Below are 21498 nucleotides of genomic sequence, written 5' to 3' on the forward strand. Positions count from 1 at the left end.
TGGGGTAAATCGTTGTAATCCCTTACGAATGTACAAGCCCAGTGAGAATTCAGTTCTACAATACTATTCTGTTTCCTCTGTAGTAAGTATCATAAAGAGCAAAATAACCTGGGAATATAAAGATAACTTACTGTTATAGTTGTCAGGTAAATCTTTAGTTCTTAGAGGCTTGTGTCCAATATAACTCTAATTTTTTCGATCTTTAGTGTACCTTGGATGTGAATTTGCTACTGTAAGTTTCTGGAATAGAGATTTGAGTGCCACATCCTTTTTTACTTTAGAGGGAAAGCACCAGAAAACAAAAATTTTCTCCAAACCTGGTCATAAAGATCTCTCACTGGTCTAGTGCCCTACAGTGGTAATCCACAGTGGGTGAGTGGTTAACCTGGAATTATCCTCCTTGATGGGTCTCACTGAAATCAAAGGTGAAACAGGGACTTCAAAAGGCTGGGCAGTAATGGTGTAAAGCTGCCTTTGTTTTAAACTCAAAAGGGAGGGGGTCCTGAAACATAGCTGATGAATAAGATACTGTTGTCAAAGGGTATCACCACCTACCATCCAATAATCATCCCTACTTAACCATAACATTTACAGCAAATAATCAGGTGGCTAATATGGAACATTCTCTTGAGAGAAAAAAATCATTTTCCTAAACCTGAAGTATCATAAAGGATAATTTTATTGAGAAAACTACAGAGGCAAGCACAGCTCTCAATTTCACTACAGTTTAACTTAACACATAATGATGAGTGTCTTCATACTTGTTGGGAGGAGTATAAATTGGTTACATCCATTTTGAAAGGAAATTCAGTTAATACTTACAAAAATAAATAATGTGCATTACTTTTGATCAAGCAATTCCACATCTAAGATCCTAACCTATAGGTATACTTGTACAAGTGCACAAATACACATGTATAAAAACTCTAGTCTAGTCTCATCTGTAACAGTGACAAATCATAAATAACCTTAAATGTCTATCAGATAAGGAACTGGTAAGACAATGATATATACATAAAGGCACTGCTCTGCAGCTCTGGAAAAACGAGATCAATATACATCAAACTTTTTTTTTTAATTGTTAAAATGAAAACAGTAAGACGCAGAACAGTATGTAAAGAATAATTCGATTTGTTGTATAAAAAGTATTGATAAGTGCAGAAAAAACATTTGGAGGAATTCACAAATTATGATTCCTGCAACATGGGACTTGGATGACCAGGAGAGAAAAGGGCTTTCACTTTATACTCTTGTGTAATGCTGGATTTTACCATAAGAAGTATTACTTTTAAAATACCTACTCTATAACATAACAATATTTAAAACAAACCCAAGTAAAACACTAAGCAGCTCCTATATAGGTACAAATGGTGCTCAAAGTAACAAAGAACCTACCTTTTCCTTTTCTTTTTCTTTTGGTACTTCCAGGGGGGCAGGATATGCAAATGTTGATGGTTTACAGTTTGACTTATACTGAACTTTCGGCATCTAAAGAAATAAGAGAATTTTCCCCCCTCTATTAAAATAATCAAAATCAAGATTAAAATATTCTATGTTCTTAACAAGCATACAGATGCAAAGGGATGCCAGAAGTTTCAATCCAGGCTAAATTACACAGCTATTCAATTATGTTAACACTCCTCCCTTAAAGGCATCTGTCTTCTTTCATTGAATTAGTTTTGAAGTGCTTTACGGAATTACTGTGGTTCCCTATACCTTCTTGAGGCTCTGTGTCTCTGAACAGGCCTCCCTTTCACTTTTATTGACCATGCACCCTGCTTCAGAGGGTTAAGTCCCACGCATGGTGTAAGCAGCAGATCAACCGTTACCTTCTTTGTAAAGTGTCATCTGATTCTCTCACCTGCATACTTAACTTTCACGTCCCTTCCTTGTACCACACTAACAACTACTATACAAGTCTGTATACAGTGTCCACACCATATAGTCATACCTTACCAGAGTCTAGCATAAGCCTAATGGAAAAGTCAGCTTTGCATTACTCGCTAAGGAGATTTAAAATTCTCTAGTCTGAATTTTTCTCTATTTACCCAATTTGCATTGATAGAGAATGGTAATAAGCATCACATTTACTAGGAGAAGCAATCTTGTCCTTTACATCCCATTTTCATTGTAAGGAATGGAAAAAGAGATCATAAGATTGTGTGCCAGAGGAAAAAGTCCCTAAAGATTATACAGTATGTTTAACCACAACGTTAAAGGTTAGGGACTGGGAAACCAAAAGGTTCTTGCTCTGAGAGATAAAACTGCTCAATATTTACAAATATGATTAGTTTAGTACTGAAACACTTAGAGGATAACTAATTGGCTGTACAACTATACTGAAAAAAATCAACTCAATGAAACACTCAACTCTTTACCAGCCACTTTTTGGCCTAAAATTTTTCCACTGTGAAAACTTAACAGAGTGCTTTAACAATGGTGATGACCAAATGTAAGGGTTATTTAACGGTTAAAAGGCCTCTGAGAGGACGGAAGACCAAGGAAGTGAATCATCAGGCCATAGGACTGAGAAAGACATAAGCAAAAACCCCATTAAAAAAAAAAAAAAAAGCACAGTGTGATGACAGGGTATGTATCACCTTGAATCTTTGACTTAAGTGACTAGTTTCTTTCTGTCAGTGTCCCTGGCTCCTCATTACTGGTCTTGTTTTCTGCCACTACCAAAGGGACATCCTCCTGTCTTGTTTTCCCTTTAGCAACAATCTTTTCTTCCATCAAACACTCTAGCATCACATAACACTGACACGTCTCCCTGTCTCAAACCTTCCTTCCTTAGTAAGATTTAGTTTAGGTCTTTCTTGTCCAGATTTTTGCAGTAGCATTGTAATGAATTTCCACTGATATCAGAATGATGTTTCTAAAATATAAATCTCATGTCATTTATCCGCACGAAATCCTACAATAACTCTCACAGACCTTCAATATTAAATATAAAGCCTTTTCATAGTTTTATATTTTGCCCCCACCAACCATTCCCTCTCAATTGATTTACCCAAGGTTACACAGTTAGTAAAGAGATCTGATTTTCAAAACTTCCACCAACATACTCCTCTCAATAAGGTGATGACTCAGTCTGCAGGGAAAATACTTTATTAATAAGATGCCAACTAATCTTTAAAATTTCATGAAAATTCTCATGTGTAGGTGGCAAATAGGATATGGTGAAGATACACTATAAAACTGAGGTCTCACAAACATACCTTTAAGTCTTTGTTAAGGCCAATGACACAGGTCGGGGTATAAGCCAATGACAGGAAGTGTGAAAGAGGAAACCAGAACCAGAACTGGGTAAAGACAAGGACGCCAACCACAGAAGGCATATGGGTGTGCCCAGTTCTGGACTGCAAGGAGATTGTGACATTATGTCCACCTGTAGAAAAAGGAGAGAAATCATAAACATGAATCTAGTAGAGCAAAGATAAAGATTTCAAAGTACTGCACTAGGGAAGAATTTGGTGGCTATTTTGAGAGGATAGTTCATCAAATCTATTATGAAGTCACTGCAATTAGTTAGCCAGTGAGCTATCTAGGGTCTCCAAAACTGGAAATGCTGGACTCAGGGTAATCTAGAACTTATTTCTATACAGGGAGGCATTTTTCAAAAACTAAGTCTGAAGGATATCAGAACTTGTATGCTAAATTAAATAATAATCTATATTGTACCTTGGCTTTTAATGTACAAACAAAAAGTAAAATTTTAGTACATATCATATTTGCAAACAACAGCAAAGAGACAAGAGGTAGATACTATTGGCTTATTTTTATTCTTTCTGCTTTAGTCATGTCTGAATGCAGGCACCTCCAAGATTAACTAGCCTTGTGATCTTGGACAAATCACTTTACCTCTGAAAGTCTTTTTTTCCCATTGGCAAAATGAGAGTTTGAACTTGAACATCTGAACTAGAGCACCACCACTAACAAAAGAAAAATTTTAATATCCCATCCTTGATTCAACCGAAAAATCTTTTTCAGGAAGCTTAATACTTAAAACAATAAAATCAGAGCCAATTCTATTAAATCAGAAGAGATTTGGGGCTTGAACCTGACCTGTTAATCTACCTCTTGCCACATTCCCTAGACTATCCCTTGAGGGGCGTGCAGAGAAACACAGTTTGAAAGCTAGTGAACAAGAATAAAATCCAAGCATCAGTCAGCTAGATCTCTACTGGGCCCTTGTATGGCTGAGATTCTAGGAGACTTAGAGGTTGCAAATTTGAATGTCTTTAGGAACTGGTCAGGTAAACAAATGAGATAATTTGGACTGAAAGCAGTTTGGATTGAAGCAAAGTGAAAAGTTCATAAATTTAAAGAGGACATGTTACTAGGGGTGTAGGTCCAGGGTCATTATGCAATTTTTTTTTTTTAAAGTACACTTGAATCTAGATTTTGGACAAAATTTTGCAAATTTTGCTAGGCAGGCAAAAAAATGTTTAGGGCAGATATGGCCCGTGGGCTGCTGTATTGCAACCTCTGGTCTACAGTAACAGTGTTGGTGTTGGACCCCAGAACTCTGAGACATGAATCTTTTAGTTTACATAAAACAGCCTATAAAAATAGGACTTGTTTGTGTGTAGTCATCATCCTAATTTGAATTCCAATTCTGGATCTCCACTGCTCACATTTCACTTCTCTTCATCTCAGTATCTCACAGATGTCTTCACATTTTGCTTGGAGTTAGGAAGTGAGTACTAACTTTACTAAATCAAAAAGCATTAATTTTTTATAAGAATCTGGATTCTACTGTTCAACCAAATAACCCAGATTTTCTTAACACTCCTTTACAGATATTTCATTTAAGATTTTACCTAGAAAAAATCAGGTATACTTTAATTGTGTTTTTCCAACAGGAATGAGTTACACTTTCACTGTCTGCTTACATTCTTCCCTATTCTAACCCCTACATCAATAGAATGCTTACTATATATTGAGAATTTTGAAAAAAATACTGAAAAAGATTCCAAGGAGCCTTCAATCTACTGAAGACAGGTAATCAGACAATTAAAATAAGGCATAAAAGTATGATAGATATAAACCTGGGTACTAGGCCCACCTAACTCACAGTGGACACTGAACATGGTAGAAGAAGAGGGGGGGGCTTCCTAGAGAATGTGATATTTGATCTAAGTTTTGAAGCTGAATTACCTTTTATTTCAATGAAATCTATCTTCTTCAGACTTGGAAACTAAACTAGCCTTCTGTTCTAACAGTCTGAGACCTAATACAAGACAAGGGCAAGTTTATTCTATTGACAGTGTTTGGAGTTTTACACACTTCAACCATAAACTTTTTTTTTTTTTTTTTCTTTTTTTTTGGCCCATACTCCAGGGCATGTGGGATCTTCCTGGAGCAGGGATACAAACCCGTGTCCTTTGCACTGGCAGGCAAATTCCTAACCACTGTACCACCTAGGAAGCCCAACCATAAACCTTCTTAATCTCAGGCTTTTCTCCCTGAAGAGACCAAATCACTGAGTTCTCATAAACTTCAACTTCATTCATTCCTTTGAAGTTGCCCTCTCCAGATTTTCTCTACTACCATTAACTTCCTTTTTTTTTTTAAAGATTTATTTATTACTTTATCTATTTATGTATTTTTGGCTGTGTTGGGTCTTTGTTGCTGTGCGCGGGCTTTCTCTAGTTGTGGCAAGCAGGGGCTACTCTTCGTTCCAGGACATGCGCTCCTCAGTGCGGTGGCTTCTCTTGTTGTGGAGCACTGGCTCTAGGCACACGGACTTCAGTAGTTGCAGCATGTGGGCTCAATAGTTGTGGCTCGCGGGCTCTAGAACGCAGGCTCAGTAATTGTGGCACACGGGCTTAGTTGCTCTGTGGCATTTGGAATCTTCCTGGACCAGGGCTTGCACCTGTGTCCCCTGCACTGGCAGGTGGATTCTTAACCACTGTGCCACCAGGGAAGTCCCTACCATTAACTTCTGAGAGACAAATTACAGGACTAAAAAATTCTCTAAAGCAGTTGCAGAAATGTTTTCTAGGAAGATAGGATATTAGCAAAGTGAAAAAAGGTAAGAAAACAATTTTATGCTCCTAATAGTGAATATGGCAGTACAGAATTTTTATGTACTTAATAACACTAAAAAGAGAAATGGAAAGAAGCATCAGAACTTGATTGGTTCATCACAGACCAAACAGACACTCACAAAAAAAGAGGTGGAAGGAGAGAGGGGCTCAAAGAGGAAGGAGGGGAAAACAGACAGAGGACTTCCAGTAATGATGGCAGAATAAAGCTAAAACAAAGAATTATTCTCCCAGTTCCTTAACAAATGACTCTAATTTAGTAAAAACCAACAAAAAACTGTAGTGGTACTGAATGAATGAGAAAAGGGTTGTAGTCTGAAATCACAAATTTCAAAAACTAGCAGCTAAAAGAAAAAACAGAAGATTATAAAATGGTAAAATGTTACTTCTAAATCCTATTTAAAAACCAATTACCAGAAGCAGCCAATCTGAAAAGCTTACATACTGTACGACAACAACTATATAACATTCTGGAAAAGGAAAAACTAAAGCTATTGAGACAGCAAAAATTTCAGTGGTTGCCAGGGGATTGGAGCAGGGATGGTGGGGAGGGATGAAAAGCTAGAGCACAGAGGATTTCTAAGGCAGTGAAACTATTCTGTATGATACTGTAAAGGTGGATACATGTCATTATGCATCTATCAAAAATCACAGACAGTGAACCCGAATGCAAACTAAAAACTGACAAAATCCAGTTGTGTCAAGCCTTAGTATAGATGGAAAAAACAGCAGCAATAAAAGAAATAGTGGTGAGCACTGAATCCTTTTAAATATGAAACTAAGACTAAACTGTGAGAATTATGATTTCACAAGAGAATGTAAGTGTTATGAGCTATGACAATGTAAACATAATATAAAAATTTTGGAAGGTGGCAAAGAATGAGAAGGGAGTAACTATGGTATGTCAAGGTCTGTATCTGTTTATGCACGGGAGAGAATCAATACCATCAAGAACTGAAATGATTTACTTCATCTAAAGTATCTATATTTTCCTTATTTATATACAGCTGCAATGACCTATCTTTAAATTAAAGAGAGAAAAATATAATTGTACCTTAAACATCAAAAATTTAAGAAGAAAACTCTCAACTTCTTGGAAAATTAAAACAAAATAAACTCTACTAGACAAATGGATTAAAATAGAAGAGTATTTGCCTCAAAAATTTAGAAAACAGCACCAACATTCTAAAAAAGAAAGAAAAAGCAAATAAAAGAATCAAGCAAAAATAAAGAATTTAGGGGGGAAAAAAGACTAGCAATAGCATGTAAACAAATAAAAAGAGACATCTCTAGCAAATCTAATCAATAAAAAGATAAAATAATCAAATTATAAAGGAGACAATTTTTTTTAAAGCCTTATATATATATGGGAGATTACCTAAAATTATAAAATAAGGATGCTGAAAATTTTGATATGACTAAAAAATACTTTAAGCAGAAAACCTGAAGAGGTTAACAAAAAAACTTAAGACATCGAAAACTTTAGCTTCTTTCCTTGATCTCCTTCACTAGAAACATAAACACATTTCTAGTTGACCAATAAAAGAAGGGTTGCGATATTTGCTAACAGTGTTTTTATTAGAAGAAATTAAGATAACTAACAACTTTGAGAAAAGCTCATCAAATGATAGAATTACTATGAAAAACCTTGAGATACTATTTTTCTTACCTTCTACATTAGCAAAGATTAATGAAAAAGATTATATTCTACATGACTAGGTACAGTTAGAAAAAGAATCTCATACTTGAATAATGAAATAGTTATGCTTGCTCCCTTCTACTCTATTGAATATTACAAATAATAACAGTTAAAAGAATATGCTGAATGAACCCCTAGTCCAAGGTACTAAAGCACACCATTCTATCTTAAAAGGGCAGCCCATCTCTTTCGAAATAAACCACAGTGCAGTGGTGAAGACTGTGAATTCAGGAGGCAGTTGGTACAGTGTGCTATGCATTTAACTAGGCAAATATTCCATGTATCTTATTTTAGGATGATTTGGCTGCTAGAATTTGTCTAAAATCTAATTTTTTCCTCAAAAAATTTCCAATGTCAACTTCTTTAAAACTGATATATACTAAGGAAGTTAAAGGAAAAAAAATCAGCCAATACTCACTGAGCACTTTACTTAGTGACTGGGGCTGTTATGTGTTAATTGCTTTACGTGTATTTTTAATCCTCCTGACACTATGAGGTAGACTTTACAAAACAAGAAAACAGACATAAAGAGGGAAAATATAGCTAATGCTGTAGAGGGACTGGGATTCAAACCCTAAGAGTCTGCAATCTTAACTCTACTAAACTACTTCTATGAACTGCAGGCTCCAAATTTTCTCCAGGAAAAATTTGTCCCAGACTCAATTTCTCCTTTGTCATATAGTTAGAACAGATATTTCATTAGATTTAGTTTAAATAGATAAATAAATCTGGAAGATTTAAAAACATTTACCTGCATCCAGTATGCCCTGGGCCAGAATAGCGCCAAACTTGGCCATGACATCATCATGTTTATCATTGATGACTTTGGAATATAGCTGTCTGAACTGATTCACCTGAAGGAACAAGAAAAAGAATTATAGTCTAGTTCTATTCACTTGCTGTGTCATTTTAGAGCAGGGAATAGATTGCTCAAACGGTAATGAAACCTGAGTTCCGATTTACAACATTCAAAAAGAGAGGGATATGGACCAGATTTGAAGGCAGAATAGTCCCATGGTTGAAATCACAGATGTCATGACTTTTCTGGTGTGGGAGCACCAGCTCTGTTTTCAATCCTCATTCCACAGTGGGTGACTCAGACTCAGGGGAATGCTGAACACGATTTCATATTGCACCCACTGCTAGTCAGCAGGCTTAAACAGTTCAAGTGAACACTAAGGCTTTCATTGCACTGTGAATTATAGCTATTCTGCTCACCATCAACCTACAGATTTCCTAACAGGCACAGCCTTTCAATTCTACCTTAAAACAAACTACCCTTTACTGCAGCTGTGTGAGGTATATTTTGGATTTATATTCACATATATACTAAAGATTTTCATTATGCACACAATTAATTTTTCAACAACACATCACACTAATTACTCTTACCAAAAGAATACACCAAAATGGAATACATGCTGACTCATTTAGGGAGGGATTACCGGTAATTTTTGTTTGCTTCTTTATTATATTCTGCATTTTCTAAAATTAATGTATATTACTTTCATAATTAGAAAATAATATTTATAAAATATATGTTCTTATCAAAATATCTGTGATTTTTAGGTGACAAGAAGGGAAATATTTTATGCTTCTTCCATGTCTTATGCTTCTCTATTTTCCCACCAACTGCTTTTCAAATTGGTAAGCACCCAGAAAGAAGTCTGCTTGTTCAAGAAGCATATGATCATGGAGCTCCCCAAATCTGCCCAAAGCAGAAAATATTGAATTTGAGTTTCCTAATATAAGGATTTTATCTGTATTATACATTCTTTCAGAATCTCTTCCCCTTTTCATTTATCTTGGTCGGGGAGGTCGCACTGTATTACAGTGCAGAGTAATATAAGATCAGACAACACTGGCTTATAAATACCTCTGCTCTAATAAGCTGTTTGGGTAAGTTACTTAGCTTTTCTGAGTCTCAGTTTCTTCATCTCTACAGGGATTATAACACCTACATGGCTGTTGTAAGAATTATATGAAGTAATATACATGGACAGTGATGTGTAAAAGGTATTTTATAATTCAGTAAGACTAGCTGTCTTATCATATCAGAGCAGAATCTACCATTCCTCAGTGACTATTATCTCTGCAACCAAAATACTGCTAACAAAATGATATTCCTTAAAATGGTTCTCACTCTTACTCACAGGCAGCAATAGAATGTGATGGGGAAAACAATGAACTAATTCTGCCACTATCCAGCACATGACCATTTGCAAGCCACTCACTTCTCTACATCTCACTTTCTCTAACTATAAAACCCTGCATGATGAGATCATCACAAAATTCCCTTCTAGTTTTAAAAATCCTAAGGTTTGATGCTTTTACTCTGGTTCAACAGGTCAAATTCCTTTGATTCTGAACTTATTTTAGATGAACACTTACATTACCTTATATAGAATGGAAATTTCATGTGCTAATGGTTTATGAAATAGTTCATGAACTTACAAAAAGAAACACTGGACAAAAAGCACTGTATGTACATTATAAGGAAGAATTTAAAATCACACCCCCCCAAAATAGGACAACATTTGGTGAAACTGAAAAATGGAATTAAAAAAATCAATGCAGGCACTTCCCTGGCGGAGCAGTGGTTAAGAATCCGCCTGCCAATGCAGGGGACACAGGTTCAGTCCCAGGTCCAGGAAGATCCCACATGCTGCAGAGCAACTAAGCCCATGCGCCGTAACTACTGAAGCCTGCGTGTGCTCCGCAACAAGAGAAGCTGCCCACACTGAGAAGCCTGTGCACTGCAACAAAGAGTAGACTAGAGAGAAAGCCCTTGTACAGCAAGGAAGACCCAAAGCAGCAAAAAACCAAAACCAAAACCAAAACAAACAAACAAACAAAATTTTAGGGAAAAAAAAATGTTAATACATAATGGATTTATCCAATTGATATTAAATAGATTAGTACTTTAAAAAGCTAGTTTTTGTTCATCATTTAAAAAATTTTCGGACTTCCTAGGTGGCGCAGTGGTAAGAATCTGCCTGCCAATGCAGGGCACATGGGTTCGATCCCTGCTCCAGGAAGATACCACATGCCGTGGAGCAACTAAGCCCATGTGCCACAACTATTGAGCCTGTGCTCTAGAGCCCGTGAGCCATAATTATTGAGCCCATGTGCCACAACTACTGAAGCCCACGCGCCTGGAGCTCATGCTCTGCAACAAGAGAGGCCACTGCAATGAGTAGCCCATGAACCACGAGGAAGAGTAGCCCCACTCGCCGCAACTAGAGAAAGCCCGTGTGCAGCAATGAAGACCCAACACAGCCAATAAAATAAATAAATTTATAAAAAAAATTTTTTTCCTCACATTTTATTACTTATGCAGCAGTACCAATCTTCATTATTATGATTCTTCATAAAGAATTATCATATTAGTTGGTTAGGATAGTATCTTAAATTTGGAAGGCAACTTTGAGACCATTTGTTCTACTCCCCCCATTTTACAGATGTGAAAATGGAAGTAACATAGGTAAAATGACTGGCTTGTTTGTGATCACAAACAACTAATTGCAGTCATGGCTCGGGATCATGATATTCTGACTCAATTTCATAGGTATGAATAGTATGGCCCCTACATAAAACAAATCAGAATTTGTAGGAGAAAAAATCATATTAACTTCCAATTTTATATTACGATAATCTCACAGAAAAGACAATTAAATTTCAGACAATGCTGTGATCCATGCATTCTGCTGTGCCTGATTATCTGAAATCTACCTTCTCCAAATTCCTGCATTTTAAACATTCTTCATGTTTTTAACTCTAGACACCTTATACTGTTGGAAAAAAACAAAAACCATACTTACATGTCAGAGAGAAAAATAAAGGATTGGGAGAAGGGAATAAAGTTCCATAAGGGTCTTTTCTGTGGTTACTTATCACCTAGGTATGCTTCTTCCTTTCTATTTTTTTTTTTCTTCTATTTTCATGGATTTAGAAATGAAGCTGTATATCAGGCATCAGTTTTGGAGTTTTTTTTTCCCCTTTTCTCCTTTTGTGACATTACATAAGCTCTTATGACTTCAACTAGGTCTATAATTCCTCCCACGAAATTCCTCAGGCCAGGTGAATTTTGGAATTCAGAATTTAGAAATACAGAATTTAGAAAGGTAACATGGTGCATACACCATAAATTATGCAATACTCTCAGTGGAGTGTGGGGGTAGTATCCCATAATCAGCCAAATTAATATTTATGAAGCAGCAAAATGACTAAATATTTACTAAATGGGATAAAGGCTATAAATGAGTTCACATTGGGTCAGATTTTACAGCCAAATGAGTCCTTAAAAACAAACAAAACTCTTAGTTTTCAGACCTTTCTGGAATTTGAAATTGCAGATAAAGGGCCATGGACTTACATAATTTATCTGAGCTGGCTCCCATCTCTTTCCTTAGTTCTGATTTTTTCCCTATGCTGTCATATTATCTCCAATTGACTTGCTATAATCTCAAACTTAACATGCCTAAAGTGAAAATTATTCTTTTTCAAGATATTCCTGGCAATGCTATTATGATTTCTCCACTATCAATATCCCAAATAATGTTTTTAGCTCCCTCCTCAACTTTATTAGTATTATTTTGTTTATGGTAGTTGGTTGTCTCTTTTCTTTATATTAACACCAACACCTTTAGGGTCTAAGTCCCTATCTTACTTAAGGCAACAGTATGGTAATATAGATTACTATTTACAAATGTGATGCTGTAAAATAAAACCTCATAATATAAAAGTTCATGCTGATTTATTTTAACACTGCAAAAGCTGATCAAACTTGGCCAAATATGATCCCACTTCCAAAAAGGGTACATGTCAGTGGTGGGAGAAGTTTCCTTGTAGCAGGCCTTAGGCCAGATGATATTAGGCAAGGAGGAGCACAAGATCCTATTCTTACACTTTAATATTTTTATCTGATTCTATATATGATACTTGTTACATACATGTTCAAATAACTGCTAACAGTGGAGTTTATTTAATAAGAAAAACAGAAGATAGATCCTTTATAAAGAGTTGGGTTCTGGAGACAAAATAACTCCAAGGACCTATAAAAGAAATGTATTCAAGTTAAATGGTTCTGAACCTCTGGTCTAAGAGCTTTCCAAATGGGTTTGTAATCACCCAAGGGTGTATGCATGTCCTGGGTCTGTTTGTGAAAGTTAGTGAGCAAGAAAAGGGCGGAAGCAAATCAAAGGTGTACTAGGGTTAGTTAAACTAAGATCACAATGTGTAGAGCTTAGTGTTAAAAGACAGCATTCTGTAAAAGGCTGTGATGTAGATCGTGATCACATAAAAAACATTCTCTTTGGAAATTTCCATCAAGAATTTCACAAAAATTTGAGACATATCCCTTTTGGATTCTTTTGAGGAGAGGGTTAGAATCTTGATGAAATTAACACTTGATCTTTGATTTCAAGGTTTTTTCACTTCATTTCATGGACTGGTTTATAACTTGTGACTAGGACTCTGTAACCTTGAGAACTTACTTCTCTTCAAGCTTGTTAACAGCTTTTTCTTTTCAGCAATATCACATACCACCTCAAAAGAATATCAATTTTTTTTTTTTGGCCTCGCCATGTGGCTTGTTGGATCTTAGTTCCCCGACCAGGGATTGAACCTGTGCCCCCTGCAGTGGAAGCACAGAGTCCTAACCATTGGACCGCCAGGGAATTCCCAGAATGTTGTCTTCTTAGCAATTATCATATAAGAGAGAGATGATATAAACTATAGTCTACAAAGCTCTTGATCATGTGCTTAAGAGCAGAAAACAATGAAACATAACTTAAACTTTAAGGACGCATCAACTGAGTAACAATTTCACTCTAAGGGATAGTGATTCCAGAAAGAACATTTGTCCTATACAGTTTTGCTTTTGTAATCATTGGGGTACACATTTAACTTTCCCCTCTGAGTTTATTTCAATGGCACAGGCTACCAGCTATAACTTCATTTTAACATTCTTAATCAATATCCAAGATTCTGATACAATGTGAAGATGCAGTGTATCCCACATATTCACATCAGCTAAGACTTGGTTCAAAAAAAGTTTATGGAATGATTACAAAATACTAATTATTTAAATTGCTGTATTTGTTTTCACTTTTTCTATGAAAAAGTTTTACTTACTTATTGGAATAAATAGTTGAAGACTTTTTAAAACTATACAGCCTACCCTAACCTAACCCTACCCTCATTCCAAAGTACTCTGCCATAGTTGGCACAGAGCTTATGGCTATAAAAGCAATGAAATGTTATACTGAGAATGAAAAGATGGCAAAACATTTGTTATGTTCACAATACATATAATATGAAAGCAACATGTGAGGTCAAAGTGAATAAATATCTATATATTACTGTTAGGGGAGGTACATTCCATGGCCAAACTTCCTTCTTTAATGACATTACTCAGTCAGATAACCTCCAGTTGATAAAGCTCAAGAAAGATCAAAAGTAGAAATAAAAGTTGCAAAAGTTACTTGTAAGTGCTCTATTTGAAAACAAAAACCAAAAAGAAATGTGGTCTTTTTGAAAAGATGCTTATATTCTAGAAGATTAAAACAGGATGAGAAGTTTGATTCTATTTTTGCAATAATCCAATGTTTACAAGTCTTAAAAGTGATTTTGAGAGTAGGACTGGATTAAAAAAAAGACAGCAACAAAAATGACAGCAACTGTTCAGAAATGGAAATCTATTAAACAGTTCCACAGAATAATCAATGAGTTCTGAAAATCCACACCCCCCTCACCCCGATCTATCTACTTTGCTAAAAATGAATCTGCTTGATGAGGCAGAAGACAGTATGCCAGTGGCTTTTTCTGTTGTCAATTTCTTTGACTGCTTCTTATACAGGAATAGAATTAATACAAGGTTGTTAAATGCCCTAGCTTTAAATTAAGAATTAAAAGATCTGAAATTACTGTATAAGCTATATACATCTATTAAACATGTCAAACACGGTACTTTTTAGTACACGTAAATAAGATCTATGCATTTTCTGTTTCTCAACAAAATGCCAAGTTCTAGCTGAGGTGCCAAGATACATTAGATACCAAAGTCTGAAATGAGGTCTCAGAGACTATCATGAGGAAATTTTAAAACAGATGCCTCAAAATTTGTTATGGAGTCATCCACACAGCATATATGAGGACAGGATTGCATCAATAGAAGGATATGTGAAAAGGATTTCTCTATGGGGAAAACTGGGCTCTACGTCTTTCCCCCTAACTCTAAGCCTAGAGACGGGCTTTACAGAGACTACGTTGTAAGCTTAATATGATCAGTGGTCACTGTGCACTGACATCTGACATACGAATTATGAGGCATTAGCTACTGACTGAGGCATAAGCAGTGAGAGAGGGAGGGAGATGAAGAGAGGGAGGGGGAGAGAGAAGGAGAGGGAGGCAAAGCTGCACTGAGAGCCTATTATACTCCTACCTACAAGAAGGGCAAAATATGCAAGAGTGTTTCTGTGGACAGATGTGGGTCAAAGGAGAAAGAAAGCCTTTCTAGAGCCATTTGAAACCCCACCAAAGGATCTCCAATGAGGGCAATGACATTCTAACTCATTTCTAAACTAAGACTGTATGTACTATACAAAGTTACTGTAGAACTTTTTATTGCTTCAGAAAGATGGATGAAAAAATCACAGATCACTGAGTCTGTATCTTGTATCAGAGCAACAAGTTATCCTACTGAATAAATTTTAAAAGGACAGCAGGAGGCAAAAATTAACGTTGATTTTTATTACTCTGTCAACCTATGAGTTCTAATTTTTCAAGTATGGCTACACAGTTGTTCAGTTAACAAAATGACCATAAATTTATAAAAAATGCATTCAAAGAGTATTATATACTTAAAAGTTTCCCATTCTCCTACCTCTTAACTTCCTGTGAGTTCAGTGTTCACTGTATTGAGGTAAAAATATCTTCAAAAGAAGATAAGCTACTAGAGAAAAGCCTGAACCAGCTCTCTTCTAGAGAATTTTTTTGTTTGCTCACCTTTGGACAAGTGATTTCAGTCTGCTGGATCATGATGAGAGCTGAAGCTATGAGAGCGCCTTGCCTCACATAGTTCACAGGGTCATTTGTCATTGGTTCTAGCAAATTAATTGCTTCCTGAAAGTATAAAAAAAAACTTTTAATTAAGTTCATATAGCTGAATTTTCAGATTAGTTACTGTCTTTCTAAGTCAATATTTTCATCTAACATTGAAATCACAAGTTAATTTAAGATTACTTGGATGTAATAGTCAGAACTGAGTATGCTTTAAGTTTCAATGTAATTGATGGTAAGTAAAAAGGAAGCTTATACAACACAAGTGTTCCTGTCTTGGGGTAAAAGAGATCAAAAAGAAAGTAAAAAAATGAGGTTAATGTTTGATAAACACCTATTAGTTTCCAGGTGCAGTGGGAGGTATTTTATACATATTATCCACATAATCTTCTTCATCCTAAAACAACAACAGCAGCAGCAATACACAACAATCTTTATAAACAAAGAAACAGCTAGAAGGGTAAGGTAAATTGCCAAAAAGCACATAAGTGTAGCAAACTTAGGCTAGTCTAAGTATCCAAATTCCTTCAAACACTAGGGTAAGATAATATCTTAAGATGATTTTACAAAACCTAATTTAGAAAGTTAAATAAATCAAATGTAAATTGAAACAAACAAAAAACAAAGAGAAAAAAACAAACAAAAAAACAAAGAGAAACAAAACTCCCCAAACGAAAAACATTTTACTTGCTAGTAGAATGGCAACACAAATTAAATCAAATAGGACTAGAACTGATTCCATGTTTATACTTCAAAAGACCACATATGGTGGGATTTTCCAAAATGTTTACCAGGATTTCCTCAATATCATATTTTTCAGAATGTCAGTTCTATGAAAATAGGATTCCTTGATTAAAGAAGTTTGGGAGTTTCTGCTTACTATATATCACTCCCTCTTGCAGATTCAAAAATGTATCTAGCACTCTAAGGGCTCCAGGAGTGTACATATCATAACAAAAGGTTCAAGAAGCCTTATTAAAGAGACCACTAGAACTTTGTATAGCCCAACATTTGTTCATTGTATTTGACCAAGAACTCTTGTTTCATATAACTTCTATTAAACGCCCTGCAGGACCTTTGTTCAGTGCCCCTTACAAGGGTCCTCAGGTATGTACAAATCTGGAGGAACAGAGCAATAAGTTGATATGATTATCAAACTTATTTTAATACAGTATGTTATTCCTCAAATGTCCTTTGTTTCAAAGCCAAATAAAGGAAGAATAAATTGAATCCTTTTTTTTAGGGGGGCAGGGAATGACTTTAGATTTCCTAACACGTCAACTTCATTATTTTAAAAAAAAATCAGGGATTTTTCTGATGCCGCAGTGGTTAAGAATCCGACTGCCAATGCAGAGGACATGGGTTTGATCCCTGGACCAGGAAGATCCCACATGCTGGGGAGCAACTAAGTCCATGCGTCACAACTACTGAGCCTGCGCTCTAGAGCCTGCGAGCTGCAACTACTGAAGCCCGCGCACCTAGAGCCTGGCTCCGCAACAAGAGAAGCCACCACAATGAGAAGCCCATGCAACTCAACAAAGAGTAGCCCCCTCTCGCCACAACTAGAGAAAGCCTGTGTGCAGCAATGAAGACCCAATGCAGCCAATCAATCAATAAATAATAAAATAAATTTAAAAAAAAATCAGAGCAATTAACAGATAATACAAATACCAGATAAGTGTATTTTTTCTTCTCACTTCCCTGAAAAATGTAGCGCCACTGTTTAAGAGTAAGTTTTTCAAATATTACTCATATATTGTCAATACTATTTTTGAAGTAATCATGATAAAAATACAACAAAATTTCCAACTTATAAGTTAAAAGACACTAACTTGGCCTTTGAGGTATGTGATATAACCTCAAAGATATATTTTAGAATGAACAGGTGTTTCAGGTTTTTAAGAAACAAAATTAAAGTGCCAAACTTCAGTCAGATAGGTATTGATACGTAGATCATACAAACTAACTAGAAATAAAGCAGACTTGTTTAGTATGGGTAATGAAAAATTTTCATTCAATTAACTCGTCAGATGCTGTGTCTCAAAGAACATTTGCTCCTAGATACCATATTATGTTTAGCATAATCTGGAAAGAAAAAAATCTAATTTACATTTAACTTATGAGGTCTTGACATAAATGCCTACTAAAGACCTGAGGGAGAAAATACTTAGTAAAACATCCAACTATATTTTTCCTTTGTTTATAGAACAGATGTGTCCCAGAAAACAATGAAGGCCAATTTCTATAAACTGTATTTTATTATAAATTTATTTATTTATTTTTTTATTGGCTGTGTTGGGTCTTCATTGCTGTGCAGGCTTTCTCTAGCTGTGGCAAGTGGCGGCTACTCTTCATTGTGGTGTGCGAGCTTCTCATTGAGATGGCGTCTCTTACTGAGGAGCATGGGCTCTAGGTATGTGGGCTTCAGTAGTTGTGGCACATGGGCTCAATAGCTGTGGCTCACGGGCTCTAGAGCACAGGCTCAATAGTTGTGGCGCATGGGCTTAGTTGCTCCACGGTATGTAGTATCTTCCTGGGGCAGGGCTTGAACCCGTGTCCCCTGCAATGGCAGGCACATTCCCAACCACTGTGCCACCTAGGAAGTCCCTATAAACTGTATTTTATACACACACTTTTCTAATGAAACTGAAGATACTTTCTCATGTAAGAAATTCTCCTCTAAAAGAAATGAAAATACTTAAAAAACAAAACTGTGAGGACAGAGACCATGTCCAATTTGTTCATCATATTCTTAAAATGATATTCCCTCTATCATTCATTTGACAAATATTTACTGAAACTCTACTATGTGCCAGATCTGACCTTAGGTTTTAGCAGTGAACATTCTGTTCTCAGGGACCTTACATTTCAGTGGAGAGAAGACAGACAGTAAATAAATAGGTGTAAAAATATGTCAGGTGGTGAAAAGTGTTTTGAAGAAAAATAAAGCAGATTAAGGAGACAGAATGAGAATATTGGAAGGGTGTGTCTCTCTATAAATTTTTATACAATTCTTTCCACATACAGTGAAAATGCCTATTTTAATTCCTAGCTTCAATAATGTTTTGTGACTAGAAAAAATTATCTGTATCCAATATTAATATTCTTTATTAGAGAAAAAGTCAAGCAAGTTAAAATCTAATTCCTGGAATCAATCAATAAACTAATAATTATGCTTTGCTTTACTTTAGTTTGGACAAGAGATGATTTTTGTTTTTTTTAAAAGATGAGGCCTAAGCCAAGTCTTTTCCCCCCTGTATGTATGTATGTATGTATGTATGTATGTATGTATGTATGTATGTATGTATTGGCTGCGTTGGGTCTTCAGTGCTGCGCGCATGAGCTTTCTCTAGTTGCAGCGAGCAGGGGCTACTCTTCATTGCAGTGCATGGGCTTCTCATTGCGGTGGCTTCTCTTGCTGTGGAGCGTGGGCTCTAGGTGCACAGGCTTCAGCAGTTGTAGCATGCAGGCTCAGTAACTGTGGTTCACAGGCACTAGAGCACAGGCTCAGTAGTTGTGGCGTATGGGCTTTGTTGCTCCGTAGCATGTGGGATCCTCCCAGACCAGGGATCGAACCCGTGCCCTCTGCATTGGCAGGCGGATTCTTAACCACTGAGCCACCAGCGAAGTCCAAGAGATGATTTTTAAAAAGTGGCTCCTTTCTGATGTAAAGACACTGGGAATATAACCATGTTCTTGTTCTCTCTCTCTCTCACACACACACACACACACACACACACCTGTGTGCTATTGAAAGAAAAGTGCACCTTTTGGGGAACTGGCCAAGGTGTGTTCATGTGTAATATGAAAGGCAAAATGTGGTGATTATGTCATTGCTGGTGAATCAAGAATACTTCTTATTAAAGCATAGGTGCATTTCTTTATGACAAACTGTTTTCAAATCATCAATGTGCCTAACCCAACTCTTTAAATGTTGTCACTTTTAAGGGCTTAACAAATACCAGGTTATCTATTATGTTCTTGAGGAAGAAACATGCAAACAGCAGTTAAGTATAAGCTTAAAAAAAAGACACACACACAAAATCAAACTGAGTTGACTGTGGTGGCCTCAAATAAGAACTTTGACTTCCATTCTCGGGGGTGGGTGTGGGGGTGGGATGAACTGGGAGATTGGGAGTGACATATATACACTAATATGTATAAAACAGATAACTAATAAGAACCTGCTGTATAGCACAGGGAACTCTACTTCGCTGTACAGTAGAAACTAACACAACATTGTAAAACAACCATATCCCAATTAAAAAAACAAACAGAAAAAAAAAGAACTTTGACTTCCATTTTAATTCCAATACTAATTATGCAAATTAAACATGTAAAATGGCCAGAGTAGTTCTTCAAAGAAAAAAATATTTTTTCTTCTTTCCAAAGAAATCAATGCTTTCATAAAAAATTCAATAGCATTGTTTCCAGTAGAGCCATCTATGTAATGTGGTGGTTTGTTCTTAAACAGCTTTGAGCAATCCAGCACAGTAAAGTGAGGAAGTTCTGGGAAGCTTAACTTGTGAGGAAAGTTAAGCCTTACAGATCACACCACATTTGTATTTTTACAGCTGTTACATAAACTTTTCTGCTAGGGAAAACAGTCTGGCGCCAGAAAAGAACTGACCCCATTGGCTTTGGGCTTTACCTTGTTTCCTGTACCCGCACAGCAGATGCCCAGGGCCATTGCAGCTCCATAACGCACGTGAGGATTGTAACTCTCTGACAACAAAGAAACAACGCTGGGGCACTGTTCAGGGGTCCTGATAACAGAGAGAGAAAATAAAGACAGTGTTATGGATAACATATTTTAAATCAAGATGGAAGAATTTTAATCAATTTTTTGAAAGTTATGGGAAACAACAGTTATATTTAACACACAAATTGCAGAATTAAGTCTCCTACAAAATTCTAATTATTGCTATTAGCAATATACCTTCAACATTCAGAGAATATACGCACAGAAAAAGGGATCAGTGATCCCTCAACCACGGCTCTGCATCACAGCATTAGTCATTCCCTGGTGTCTCCTCCAGGGTGGGGAACAGCCACGGGGAACAGGGGTGAGGTGAGGGAGGGGGAGAAAAATACTGCTCTACATCCATTCTTGTAAGTCCTGCTTACTCTGTCTTGTTTCAGAAGACAAAAGTCACTCAGAGACTCCAAGATGTTTCCAAAGCTGCACAAAAGATTTATATCTCCCAGTATTATTCTGACTGAATATTAAATTGGTAAATAAGACTTAATAAGAAAAATTCTGATTTTTTTTTGTTTTCAGCAATTATTTTTGTATTGCTAAGAATAGAGAAATTGTTTTCTCATCCTCTTCATATCTGCAGCAAATACAGAAAAGAGGACAACCTTGACAAATGAAGTATCTAATCTCATCTCTGAAAGGCTATCCTGTTATGGTGGTTACTCTTGAGTGGAAGCAGGATGGGTGTAGTAACTAGAAGAGTGTGTAAGGGAAGTTTCTGGAAGGCTGGTACTGATGCTGAACTAGGTGCTGGTTACACAGGTGTGTTCAGTTGTGAAAATTTATCAAGCTGTAGACTATGTGCATGTTTTTAGATGTATATTACACTTCAATAAAGTTAAAAAAGAAAAGACTATTCATATATTACGTCAAAAGAAAGTTTTTTTAAAAAAGTATCCTGTTGTGAATGAAAGCAGTTATTACCT

The 21498-nt window shown here is 36.2% G+C and overlaps 1 protein-coding gene across 1 annotated transcript in view; it reads right to left on the reverse strand.

Annotated features, from left to right (window-relative positions):
- PSMD1 (proteasome 26S subunit, non-ATPase 1) overlaps positions 1-21498 on the reverse strand; it is a 93566-nt gene that overhangs the window by 13460 nt on the left and 58608 nt on the right. Inside the window, exons 17-21 of the mRNA XM_057745281.1 lie at positions 20465-20579; positions 15760-15876; positions 8504-8606; positions 3222-3391; positions 1396-1488 (exon numbers count right to left, since the gene is read on the reverse strand). Of these exons, the coding sequence (XP_057601264.1) occupies positions 1396-1488; positions 3222-3391; positions 8504-8606; positions 15760-15876; positions 20465-20579 (598 nt within the window). The remainder of the gene's footprint in view (positions 1-1395; positions 1489-3221; positions 3392-8503; positions 8607-15759; positions 15877-20464; positions 20580-21498) is intronic.

Source organism: Hippopotamus amphibius, chromosome 8, assembly GCF_030028045.1.
Source record: "Hippopotamus amphibius kiboko isolate mHipAmp2 chromosome 8, mHipAmp2.hap2, whole genome shotgun sequence".
Lineage (NCBI taxonomy): Eukaryota > Metazoa > Chordata > Mammalia > Artiodactyla > Hippopotamidae > Hippopotamus > Hippopotamus amphibius.